At 45.3% G+C, this 10840-nt stretch overlaps 1 protein-coding gene across 1 annotated transcript; it reads right to left on the reverse strand.

Moving 5' to 3' along the window:
- Nucleotides 1–640: 640 nt before the first annotated feature.
- Nucleotides 641–6252, reverse strand: LOC112230110 (neuronal vesicle trafficking-associated protein 1). The gene is made up of 5 exons (XM_042310967.1): nt 6082–6252; nt 3770–3917; nt 3050–3169; nt 2834–2947; nt 641–1207 (listed from the first exon to the last, which is right to left on the reverse strand). Exons 2-5 carry the CDS (start codon nt 3896–3898, stop codon nt 959–961), a joined length of 612 nt encoding a protein of 203 aa, XP_042166901.1. The 5' UTR covers nt 3899–3917; nt 6082–6252; the 3' UTR covers nt 641–958.
- Between the last annotated feature and the right edge of the window lie 4588 nt (nt 6253–10840).

Consider the following 10840-nt stretch of genomic DNA (forward strand, 5'->3'; position numbering starts at 1 on the left):
TGTAATAACACGAAACCTTGTAAGACCACATTACTAATGATACTCTCAAAACCTCAAAACATGTTAGTCTGATAAGGACAATCTAGTGAGAATTTCAGGGAATCTTGTTATGTTCAGTTCTCCAACGCTTCTCACACGCACATCTCTCACCTCTCTCTCTCTCTCTCTCACTCTCTCTCTCTCTCTCTCACTCTCTCTCTCACTCTCTCTCTCACCTCTCTCTCTCTCTCTCTCTCACTTCTCTCACCTCTCTCTCTCTCTCTCTCTCTCTCTCTCTCTCTCTCTCTCTCACCCCTCTCTCTCTCTCTCTTCTCTCTCTCACCTCTCTCTCTCTCTCTCTCTCTCTCTCTCTCCTCTCTCTCTCTCTCTCTCTCTCTCACCTCTCTCTCTCTCTCTCTCTCTCTCTCTCTCTCTCTCTCTCTCTCTTCTCTCTCTCTCACCTCTCTCTCTCTCTCTCTCTCTCTCTCTCTCACCTCTCTCTCTCTCTCTCTCACCTCTCTCTCTCTCTCTCTCTCTCACTCTCTCTCTCTCTCTCTCTCTCTCTCTCACCTCTCTCTCTCTCCTCTCTCTCACCTCTCTCTCTCTCTCTCTCTCTCTCTCTCACCTCTCTCTCCTCTCTCTCACCTCTCTCTCTCTCTCTCACTCACTCTCTCTCTCTCTCTCTCTCTCACCTCTCTCTCTCTCTCTCGCTCGCACAGGCACGCACACACATAACACAAGGTCGTGGTCTTCACTGATAACGTCATAGGGAGATTAATTTTACTGCAAATGAGTCACAATCGCTGCCACCTAAACAGACATTTGGAGCGTTACCCTCAATACCTCACAGTCAACTCCACCAAGTAAAGAACACTTTTCCCCCCATCTTCATCCCCTCTTCCTTTTGGAAACCCCATATACCCTTCTACCTTGATCACCCACTTCCTAAACCCTTTCCCTCTGGAAATCCCTCCATCCCTCACTCCTTCGAACGACTCGCCTCCTCTTTGGCCCTCTCGACTTGCTTCAGGGCGTTGATGACGGGGAACCATGGTGACGGGGGCAGCTCGGGGATGATGCCGCCGGTGGCGGTCCTCTTGGCCTGGTTGAGGTGACCCAGGGCGGTGTAGAGACTGCTGGAGCGGGGGGGCACGCCTGGGTCCTCCTGCTGCTGCTGCTCTGTGTAGTACCAGGGCTCCAGGACCGCTGCTGGGGTGCAGTGCTTGTGCTGCATGGGGAAGAGGAGAGAGGACGGCTGTTGTCAATTTTATTATTTACTTCAGGATGTGAAAAACCTTCCATTTTAAATCACTTCCTGAATTGAGTGAATAGAAAGTGATCCCGAACCCTGTAAGAGACAGGAGCCGGGAGGCAGAAGGGTCAGTGAAGAGGGTGTGCAAAGTGATGACGTATGATACCGTTGCCTCGATTTACGGTTAGGGACAGCAGGGATTCTGGTCACCATAATGGGTTGTGGCAGGACTCGGCAAATGATGAGGGCAAGTCACATGGGTACTGCCTCACCCTTCACTGAAACGACTTATTACGAGTGAGTCATACAACGTCTTTATTCCACAGCGTAGGGGGAGCATGAGTAAGGTTCTTTCAGGGAAATAATTTTTCATATTCAACCTTAGATGTGCCAGCGTCGTCTCATTAGATACATGACACCTGAGTTGCCATCCTGAGATAAATGAACTCCACCTCCAATTTGCCAAGCTCTGACAGGAGAAGCTTCAGGTGAGTTTTCCCTAAGAGCGTTTTTCCATTGAGTAGCATCGGCCTACTGAACAAACCCCTGAGGGAAATCCAAGGCTTCTTGACAGACGACCTGACCTTCCATCAGTATTGTGAGAAATGACCTTTCACAAGAACCCTGGCTGCCTACGCTCTGCTAAACGGACACCCTCTGTTTGACTCTCCTTCCTGCCCCTTTTCATGACTCCAACAACACATTAGCCGTGGAAAAACGCTGCGAGCTACACTGTACCCGTCTACATCAAAAGCCTCTGCCGGGGAAGGCCCCGTCGCCCATCTCCCTCCTCTCGTCTTCAGCCTTTTAATCACAGTTTAGTCACGCTCAGCCTTAATGAAAGGCCCCTCTCTGATTCACGGGCGTCCAATCTACTGCCTGACCAAAAAGCCTTGCATCCCTCTCGCTCTTTCAAGACAGGGGGCCTTTATAGAGAGTAACAGGCGGGGAGCGTTGCCTGAGCACACGATGCCTGGGAGGTGTCCTAAGGAGATAATGAGTTTATGTTCCCAGAGTGAAGAGACAGAAAGAGTGGGAGAGAATCCCTTAGAAGTCTCCGGTGGGAAAATATGTACTAGATGAGGTGTACAGTAAGTACGGACTATCGGAGAGGGTGTATTAGTAAGTCATTGGGACTGGATGATAATTATGTTTGTGAAGGCGATTATAAGAACTTACATAATAGTCCTCTGTTGGTCTCTGTGAGAGAACGCTAGAGAAACAACCTCTGCTTCTTGTCTGTGATTTTAATTAATGTAACCCAGAGTGGGGCAGCGGTCTAAGGCACTGCATCTCAGTCACCCTGGTTTGATTCCAGGTTGTATCACAATTGGCCGTGATTGGGAGTCCAATAGGGCGGCGCACAATTGGTCCAGCGTTGTCCGGGTTTGGCCGGTGTAGGCCGTCATTGTAAATAAGAATTTGTTCTTAACTGACTTGCCTAGTTAAAAAAGGGTAAATGAAAAATCTATAAAAACCTCTAGGGCAGTGTGTGTTTATGTGTGTATGTGATGATGATGCTTTCAGTCGTCTATCTTGCCCTCGGGACGTAAGCCGTTCGGATAGAAGGTGTGTGTGTGTGTGTGTGTTAGTGATGCCTACCTTGAGAACGAAGCCCTCTGGGCAGGTAAGTTGATCGTACCACAGAGCCTTGTACATGATCAGCAGGACAAGACAAGCCAGGAACCCAAGGGTGATGAGGATCAAACCTGTGAGCTGGAACACACACACATGCACACACACACACATGACCATGAATATCACCATTCCCAGTAGTATTTCAGTAAACATACTACTGGCCCCTAGATGAGACTTTACCTTGACCTTCTCTGATACCTCGTTGTACAGTTTTATATTCAGCTTCTTGATTCCCGGCACGTACAGCTTCTTCTTTTTCTTCTGCTGCAGCTGATACTCTGTTGTGGTCTTCACGATTACCTGAGGATGAACAGCGGCATAGCACACAGAGCTCTCTGAGTCAGATCGCTGGGTTGGAACTGGGCTGCTGCCTTAAATAGAACTGTAAGGGGTGTGTGTGTGTGTGTGTGTGTGTGTGTGTGTGTGTGTGTGTGTGTGTGTGTGTGTGTGTGTGTGTGTGTGTGTGTGTGTGTCGTGTGCGTGTGCGTGTGCGCGTGCGTGCGTGATCTACTATGTAATCTAAGAGGCTCTGAGATAGTGTGGGGTGATGCCACAGCACTCTGAATCATTGGGATAACAGGGAGGCTGGGTCAAGGCACAGTACAGGGACCAATGGCAGGCTCAGAAATGATGTAGGCTTGATGTGTGTCCAGACGTGTAGTGTAATGTAATATACAGACAGGATGTACTGAACATGTTTAATAATTGCTGGGTGCGCACACACACACACACACACACACACACACACACACACACACACACACACACACACACACACACACACACACACACACACACACACACACACACACACACACACACACACACACGCACACACACATACACCCATGTGCACACACACAAACACTCACACGCACACACACACACACACGTTGTTACCTTGTCTAAGTATGGCTGTTGCAGCTGGTTCACCTCCAGAGGGGTGATGAGAGGGATGTTATCAAAGCCATCATCCATAGACTGTTCTTTATCCAGCTTATCAGCCAGGTTACTGCCCAGCTTCACCATGTCTGCCTGCCTGACCAATCTGAATGGGGAAAGAAGCAGTGCAGAGGATCAGATGCTGGGTAACACAACTCTATTGGGTTCGAACTACTTCTCAATGACTGTCTGTCTGGACGATTTGGATCGCAATACAAACAGTGCTGAACGATTAGATGCTGGATAACGCAACTCGGTTTGGCTTTACTGTGCAGAGGGTAAGGTACTTGGTAATGCAGCTTGATTTTATTCCACTTAGTTGCTCCCTGTTTCCTTGTGTGGCGGAAGTTGAAGGTGATGTTAAAACGATAGTGGTGGTGATGATGATGATGATGATGATGATGGCGAGCTTTATTTAAATGGCTGCCACGATATGCCCGACTGTCTTCGTCCTGCTCCATGTGGGAGGTTTGTGTCAAACCAGATGTCATCGTCATTATGTCCATTTCCACAAGTAGTCCTACAGTGTCTCTTTCAGTCGGCAATGTGCATAGAGTTTATTATGTCCATACTGGCTGTAATTCCAAGGTGAGTCATGTAAAGACGTTGCGTGGGCTACACACAGGAACACACGCGGTGTGTTTGCTTCATATCCTATGTGTGTGTTGGTCTAACTGTGCTGTTCCCCCCTCCTCCTCGATCAGCGCACCATCTGAATGTGGAACACAAGGTGAGAAAGCCACTGAGCTCGTTGACGCCGTGTGAAACGCAACACCCCCTTCTCTGTAGCTCGCCATCCTGTACCGCTGTGAGAATGACTCATAACGGCGATGCTAACAAGGGCGAAGTTCAGCTCCTCGCAGGTTCAATCATACAGATCATACAGATACAGAGGCAGGAACACAGACGAGCACGAAAACATACACGCAAACACACACACTCTCCCTCTCTAGCTATCTCTTTCTGTTTCTCTCTCTCTCTCTCTCTCACACACACACACACACACACACACACACACACACACACACACACACACACACACACACACACACACACACACACACACACACACACACACACTTACTCCAGGCTCCATTAGCCTAGCTATTGTTGCACTGTGGAGTGAGTGGGTGGCTATAATGGCTAATGTAGTTGTCTGTACAAAACTACAGCCCACCATCTTCAGACTGTAGATTGCAGCCTAATGTAGGAGGGAGTTGTGGGTGCCATGGTGATTCAGATGACTGATTGATGCTATATCAATGCAGAATGAGCTGAGAGCCAGCTGTCAAATCTGTCCCCCCATCAACAAGGAGTGAAACAAGGTTTAGATGAATGTGGATGGCATTATAACTAGACAAACAGTAGTTTCCTTAATCTTTTCTAATCATATTTTTTGGTCAATATTCTCTGAATATTTTGATTGGGAAGTACATTACGGAGGTGATGTGTATTAATGCTTTATATATGCTAAAACCACATAACACAACATAAAACATAGTCTTACAAATCCCCAAAATATAATGATTCTATAAACTAATAGTATCTAGGCCTGTTAACTTTTTTCTTCACGGTTCACTAATCAGGCATCTGGTCTCAACTTGCTGCATTGAAAAAACGGCGTTTGCTGCAGCAGAGATTCTGCTGATAAGCACAACGGCCAGGTAGCAAACATCCCTGAAAACAAACAAGACAGAGAAATGACATGGACATGACTGGTGACACTCATCTCACACCCCACGTCATGTGGTAACATACGTTTCGATAAGCACCATACACAACCTATAACCTCATGCCATGGCACAGACTGCTCGAGATGCTCTTTGCATAGGCTACAAGGGCAATGGATTTCAAGAAGAAATTGACATTCAAGAATTCGTTGTGAAGGCTAATTTGAACACCGAAACATTGTCGCAAATGACAAAGTCATCTTTGAAATTGTTTAGACCATTGTGAATTTGAGTTTACTCCTTTCACGCATTCGGTTAATATCGAGGGGGCTCTCAACCGTATCAATATGCTTGAAATATACAGCCATTATTGATACTCAAATAGACACAAAGACATGAGCAACCAATGTCGTTTTCACGTCAGGCAATGTTTTTGTTGTTGAGACAATCGAATCATGTCATTTGTGATGCAGACTATAGGACACCGTAGGCTACGGATTTATTCACGGAAGCGCAAGCAGCCTTATCAATAAAATTGCCCACACAAACGATGACAATAAATTCCACATAGGCTATAACAAAGGGAGAAAAATGACTTACTGCGTGCGAGGATGACGATCGGTAGGGTTGCCTCGCGGACGTTCACGGGTAAAGCAGAGAATGGTGAATACCGTTCGGTTACCGTGGTGATGTCTGATTCACGGCAGGATTGCGCATGTAATTCGGTACTGGTTGCATCCTCCAGAGGAAATTGGAGCCTCGATGATGCGCCTCATATTAAATGTGTCTGGGAGATGTTGGGAATAATTAAGCAAAAGGGAATGAATATTTTACACATGAACTCTGATATGTTACTGTAAAGGTGAACGTTTTTAGATGGGTAGGCCTGTAATAAAAACATCAAAAGGTCAGGCTGTAGTGTCCCAACGTAGCACAGTCTATATGCCTACTGTATGCCCCACACAGTCAGATCAACAGTTTTACACATGTTGACGCAGTTTAATTTACTTCTCACCTGGGAAAAATGTATTGGCCTACTATATTGAATTCCACAAAATGTTCTATGCACATTTAATAACTACAAAGTATTGTATATATTGACTTTGAGACCGAATTGGTGTGGTATACCCTAAATCAGCTTGTGATACTCATATAGATATGTCATGCAATATTTGTTGAAAAACGATATCTAGGCCTACAGATGAAATAAAACCATTAATATGTATGATTGGTTAAATCATTCAACCGCTCAATCATTGGCAAAAATGTTTTAATGAAAATGTAAATGAATATGCTTTTTTAATCCAATCAAACACTACCTGCATCAAACTTGCTCATATTTAAATGACATAGTCCCTGGTTCCTCAAAGACTGACATAAATGAAAGTGACTTGTTGTGAACCACAATGGTCACAATGTGACATGCAGCAGCTGCTGCAGCTGATGGGGCCTGTCTATGGGATGGCTCTGGGATTCATCAGTGCCTCTAATTATGCCTTTCAATAGAGGTGAAGAGGTGATGCAGAAGCCAAACAAGTGAAAAAGGGAAAACACGTTCTGTGTGTGTGTGTGTGTGTGTGTGTGTGTAAGAGAGCGAGTGAGAGAGAATGTGTGTGTTTCAGAGAGAGAATGTGTTTGTGTGTGTGTGTGTGTGTGTGAAAGAGTGTCTGTTGTGTGTGTGTGAGAGCATCTGTTGTGTGTGTGTGTGTGTTTGTAAGAGAGAGAGAGTGAGCGAGAATATGTGTGTACCAGAGTGTGTGTGAGAGAGAGAGAGTGTCTGTGTGTTTGTGTGTAAGAGAGAGAGAGTGAGAGAATGAGTGTGTGTATCAGAAAGAGTGTGTTTTATGTGTGAGAGTTTGTGTGTGTGACAGAAAGGGTGTCTGTTGTATGTGTGTGCGAGAGAGAGATCATTTGTGTGTGTGTGTCAGAGAGTGTGCGTATGTGTGTTTGTGTGTGTGTGTGAGAGAGAGAGAGTGTGTCTCTGAGAGGTTAAGCGAGCAAAGGAGAAACAGACAGAGAGCGAGAGAAAGAAAGAGGGGATGAAAGAAAGACTGATGGCCTACAAAAAGAGTAGGATGCAGGAGCCAGGCCCGTCTGCCCAGTTAAAAAACCCTATTCTCTCCGCGAGGACCCCTGCTACTCCGTCTTTGGTTATGCCTGATTCTATGAATTCATCATGCCTTTAGTACACTGTGAGGGACTGTGAGGGACTGCCTGACCAAAATACACCGTTCGCCCCCCTTTTGGAGCCTTTTGTCCCCCCCCTGCATACCCTTCAATTGGACCTACATTTATTATTTTGACCTTTGCTTTGCGGGGGTGGGACATCAAAGCAGACCCTCTATTTCTTCCTCTTTAGGGGGAGGGTTGTGTCATCCTCACAGTGTGAGAGGCAGACTGTTCTGTTCTGTCTCCTCGGGTTTTGTTGTTCGCTGGGAGATGGAGAGAGAGAGACCCTGGGAGAACATAATGAAAATGAGAATCAATTAGGTTATGGTCTTTAGAGTTAGAAGGGAAGAAGGGTGAGGGGGAGTGTGTGTGTGTTTGTGTGAGAGAGAACACGAGAGTGAATGAGATTCAGTGTGTGTGTGTGTAGAAGGGTGTTCTGCGTTAAGAACTACACATGAAGTACAGACGGAGAGTGAATGAGATTCAGTGTGTGTGTGTTTGTGTGAGAGAGAACACGAGAGTGAATGAGATTCAGTGTGTGTGTGTGTGTAGAAGGGTGTTCTGCGTTAAGAACTACACATGAAGTACAGACGGAGAGTGAATGAGATTCAGTGTGTGTGTGTGTGTAGAAGGGTGTTCTGCGTTAAGAACTACACATGAAGTACAGACGGAGAGTGAATGAGATTCAGTGTGTGTGTGTGTGTGTAGAAGGGTGTTCTGCGTTAAGAACTACACATGAAGTACAGACGGAGAGTGAATGAGATTCAGTGTGTGTGTGTGTGTAGAAGGGTGTTCTGCGTTAAGAACTACACATGAAGTACAGACGGAGAGTGAATGAGATTCAGTGTGTGTGTGTGTGTGTAGAAGGGTGTTCTGCCGTTAAGAACTACACATGAAGTACAGACGGAGAGTGTCATCAGTGAAGTACTGGTGGGAAAATATACCATCGAAGTGGAGTGGTGAATTCTATACATTCTATGGAGGTTTACATTGTATCAATAGAATACAGCATGTATTTAGCATTGCAATAAGAAACATGACACACGTAAGAGATTCAGCTATTAGAATAAAATATGCATTAATGAAGTCTTTATAAAAGTGATACAACATAAGATGGCCAAGGAGTCCATAAGCTTCTGTTATAACCGGTTCTATCGTTTTTTTTCAGAATACATTCAAAAATGTAACCTGATTAGTGTTACCTGTTAAGTGACTAGTGTTAGTGATTATTCAACAGTCATGTCACTTAATGATGTCAAAAGGATTTTTATTTGTCTACCATATGCAGCATGCAGTGTTTATGTTGAATCAAGTCATGCTTTCTGATGGAGAGGTGTTGAATACTGACTTGTATCAGGGTGACCGACCAGCCTGGCTTTCTTCTTGGTTGTGGTAACTGAATGGCCCGAAATCACTGTTAATGCGAAATTATTAACAATACTGCCATCTAGTGACGAATCCATTCAAATCCCTTTAATACTATTACAGTACTGTACCTAGTATAGCGTACTACATACACAAGGTGTATAGCTTACTAAGCAATTTGAACATGCTAGATAAGAATGCACTTCTGTGAATGCGGTTTGTTTTATAAACTCTAAGAACTTTCATGATGTTTGTTATTTACCAACCAATTAAAAAAAAAAATGTAACCAGGCAAGTCAGTTTAAGAACAAATTCTTATTTACAATGACAGCCTAGGAACAGTGGGTTAACTGCCTTGTTCAGGGGCAGAACGACAGATTTCTACCTTGTCAGCTTGGGGATTCGATCCACCAACCTTTAGGCTCACTGGCCCAACTCTAACCACTATGCTACCTGCTACCTGTTGCCACTAGGCTACCTGCTACCTGTCGCCACTAGGCTACCTGCTACCTGTTGCCACTAGGCTACCTGCTACCTGTTGCCACTATGCTACCTGTCTACCTGCTACCTGTCGCCACTAGGCTACCTGCTACCTGTCGCCACTAGGCTACCTGCTACCTGTCGCCACTAGGCTACCTGCTACCTGTCGCCACTAGGCTACCTGCTACCTGTACCTGCTACCTGTCGCCACTAGGCTACCTGCTACCTGCCACTAGGCTACCTGCTACCTGTCGCCACTAGGCTACCTGCTACCTGTCGCCACTAGGCTACCTGCTACCTACCCACTAGGCTACCTGCTGTCGCCACTAGGCTACCTACCTGTCGCCACTAGGCTACTACTGCTACCTGTCGCCACTAGGCTACCTGTTACCTGTCGCCACTAGGCTACCTGCTACCTGTCGCCACTAGGCTACCTGCTACCTGTCGCCACTAGGCTACCTGCTACCTGTCGCCACTAGGCTACCTGCTACCTGTCGCCACTAGGCTACCAAGTCTTGGAAACAATGTTGATGTATTTTCATGTAAATTCACTTCTCTTCAGCATGGGATTAGAAATTACAATGCAAAAATGGCAACAACAACAAAAACTTTCTAATCTTGCACTGGAGTCTCAAATCATCTCTCGATTTTGACAGCATTGAAATGACCATGAAATATGACTAACTCTCTAATGTATCTACAGACTCCCTACACTATTCACAGTGTTATTATCCTGGTTATCAACAGATGGCAGCACAGTGACAGTCAATAGAGCCACGCTTCAGCTCAGTTCTGTATGTTCACCAACATGGCTAGAAATAATGCATTAAATGGGGATGAACTATTCAATAGATCATGATGGTCAGGTCAAACAAATGTTATGTCCTGTGTGAGCCTGTTTATTAGGAAACCTAACTTTAGCCTGGTCTCAGATACGTGTGTTCACCTGCTATAGAAAGGCCTTCAAATCAAATTGGATTTGTCACATGCCCCGAATACAACAGGTGTAGACCTTACAGTGAAATGCTTACCTACGAGCCCCTAACCAACAATGCAGTTTAAAAAAGTAAGGATAAGAATAAGAAATAAAAGTAACAACTAATTAAAGAGTAGCAGTAAAATAACAATAGCGAGATTATATACAGTGGGGTACCAGTACAGAGTCAAAACAAATGTTATGTCCTGGGGGCACCCTGGTTAGTTGATGTAAATCATGTAGGTAGAGTTAATAAAGTGACTATGTATAGATGAGGTCAACAAATGTGACCTATGTTAGCCTGCCTGGTCTCAGATAACAGAGAGTAGCAGCAGTGTAAAATAACAATAGGAGATTATATACAGGGGG

This window comes from Oncorhynchus tshawytscha, linkage group LG32, assembly GCF_018296145.1.
Source record: "Oncorhynchus tshawytscha isolate Ot180627B linkage group LG32, Otsh_v2.0, whole genome shotgun sequence".
Lineage (NCBI taxonomy): Eukaryota > Metazoa > Chordata > Actinopteri > Salmoniformes > Salmonidae > Oncorhynchus > Oncorhynchus tshawytscha.

Bases quoted from the DNA above. Each gene is read 5' to 3' on its own strand.
- LOC112230110 (XM_042310967.1), bottom strand. From the start codon at position 3,898: ATGGTGAAGCTGGGCAGTAACCTGGCTGATAAGCTGGATAAAGAACAG. The intron at 3,170-3,769 runs GTAACAACGTGT...GTTCATCCTCAG, and splicing joins AACAGCCATACTTAGACAAG to GTAATCGTGAAGACCACAAC. The intron at 2,948-3,049 runs GTAAAGTCTCAT...TGTGTGTTCCAG, and splicing joins AGGTATCAGAGAAGGTCAAG to CTCACAGGTTTGATCCTCAT.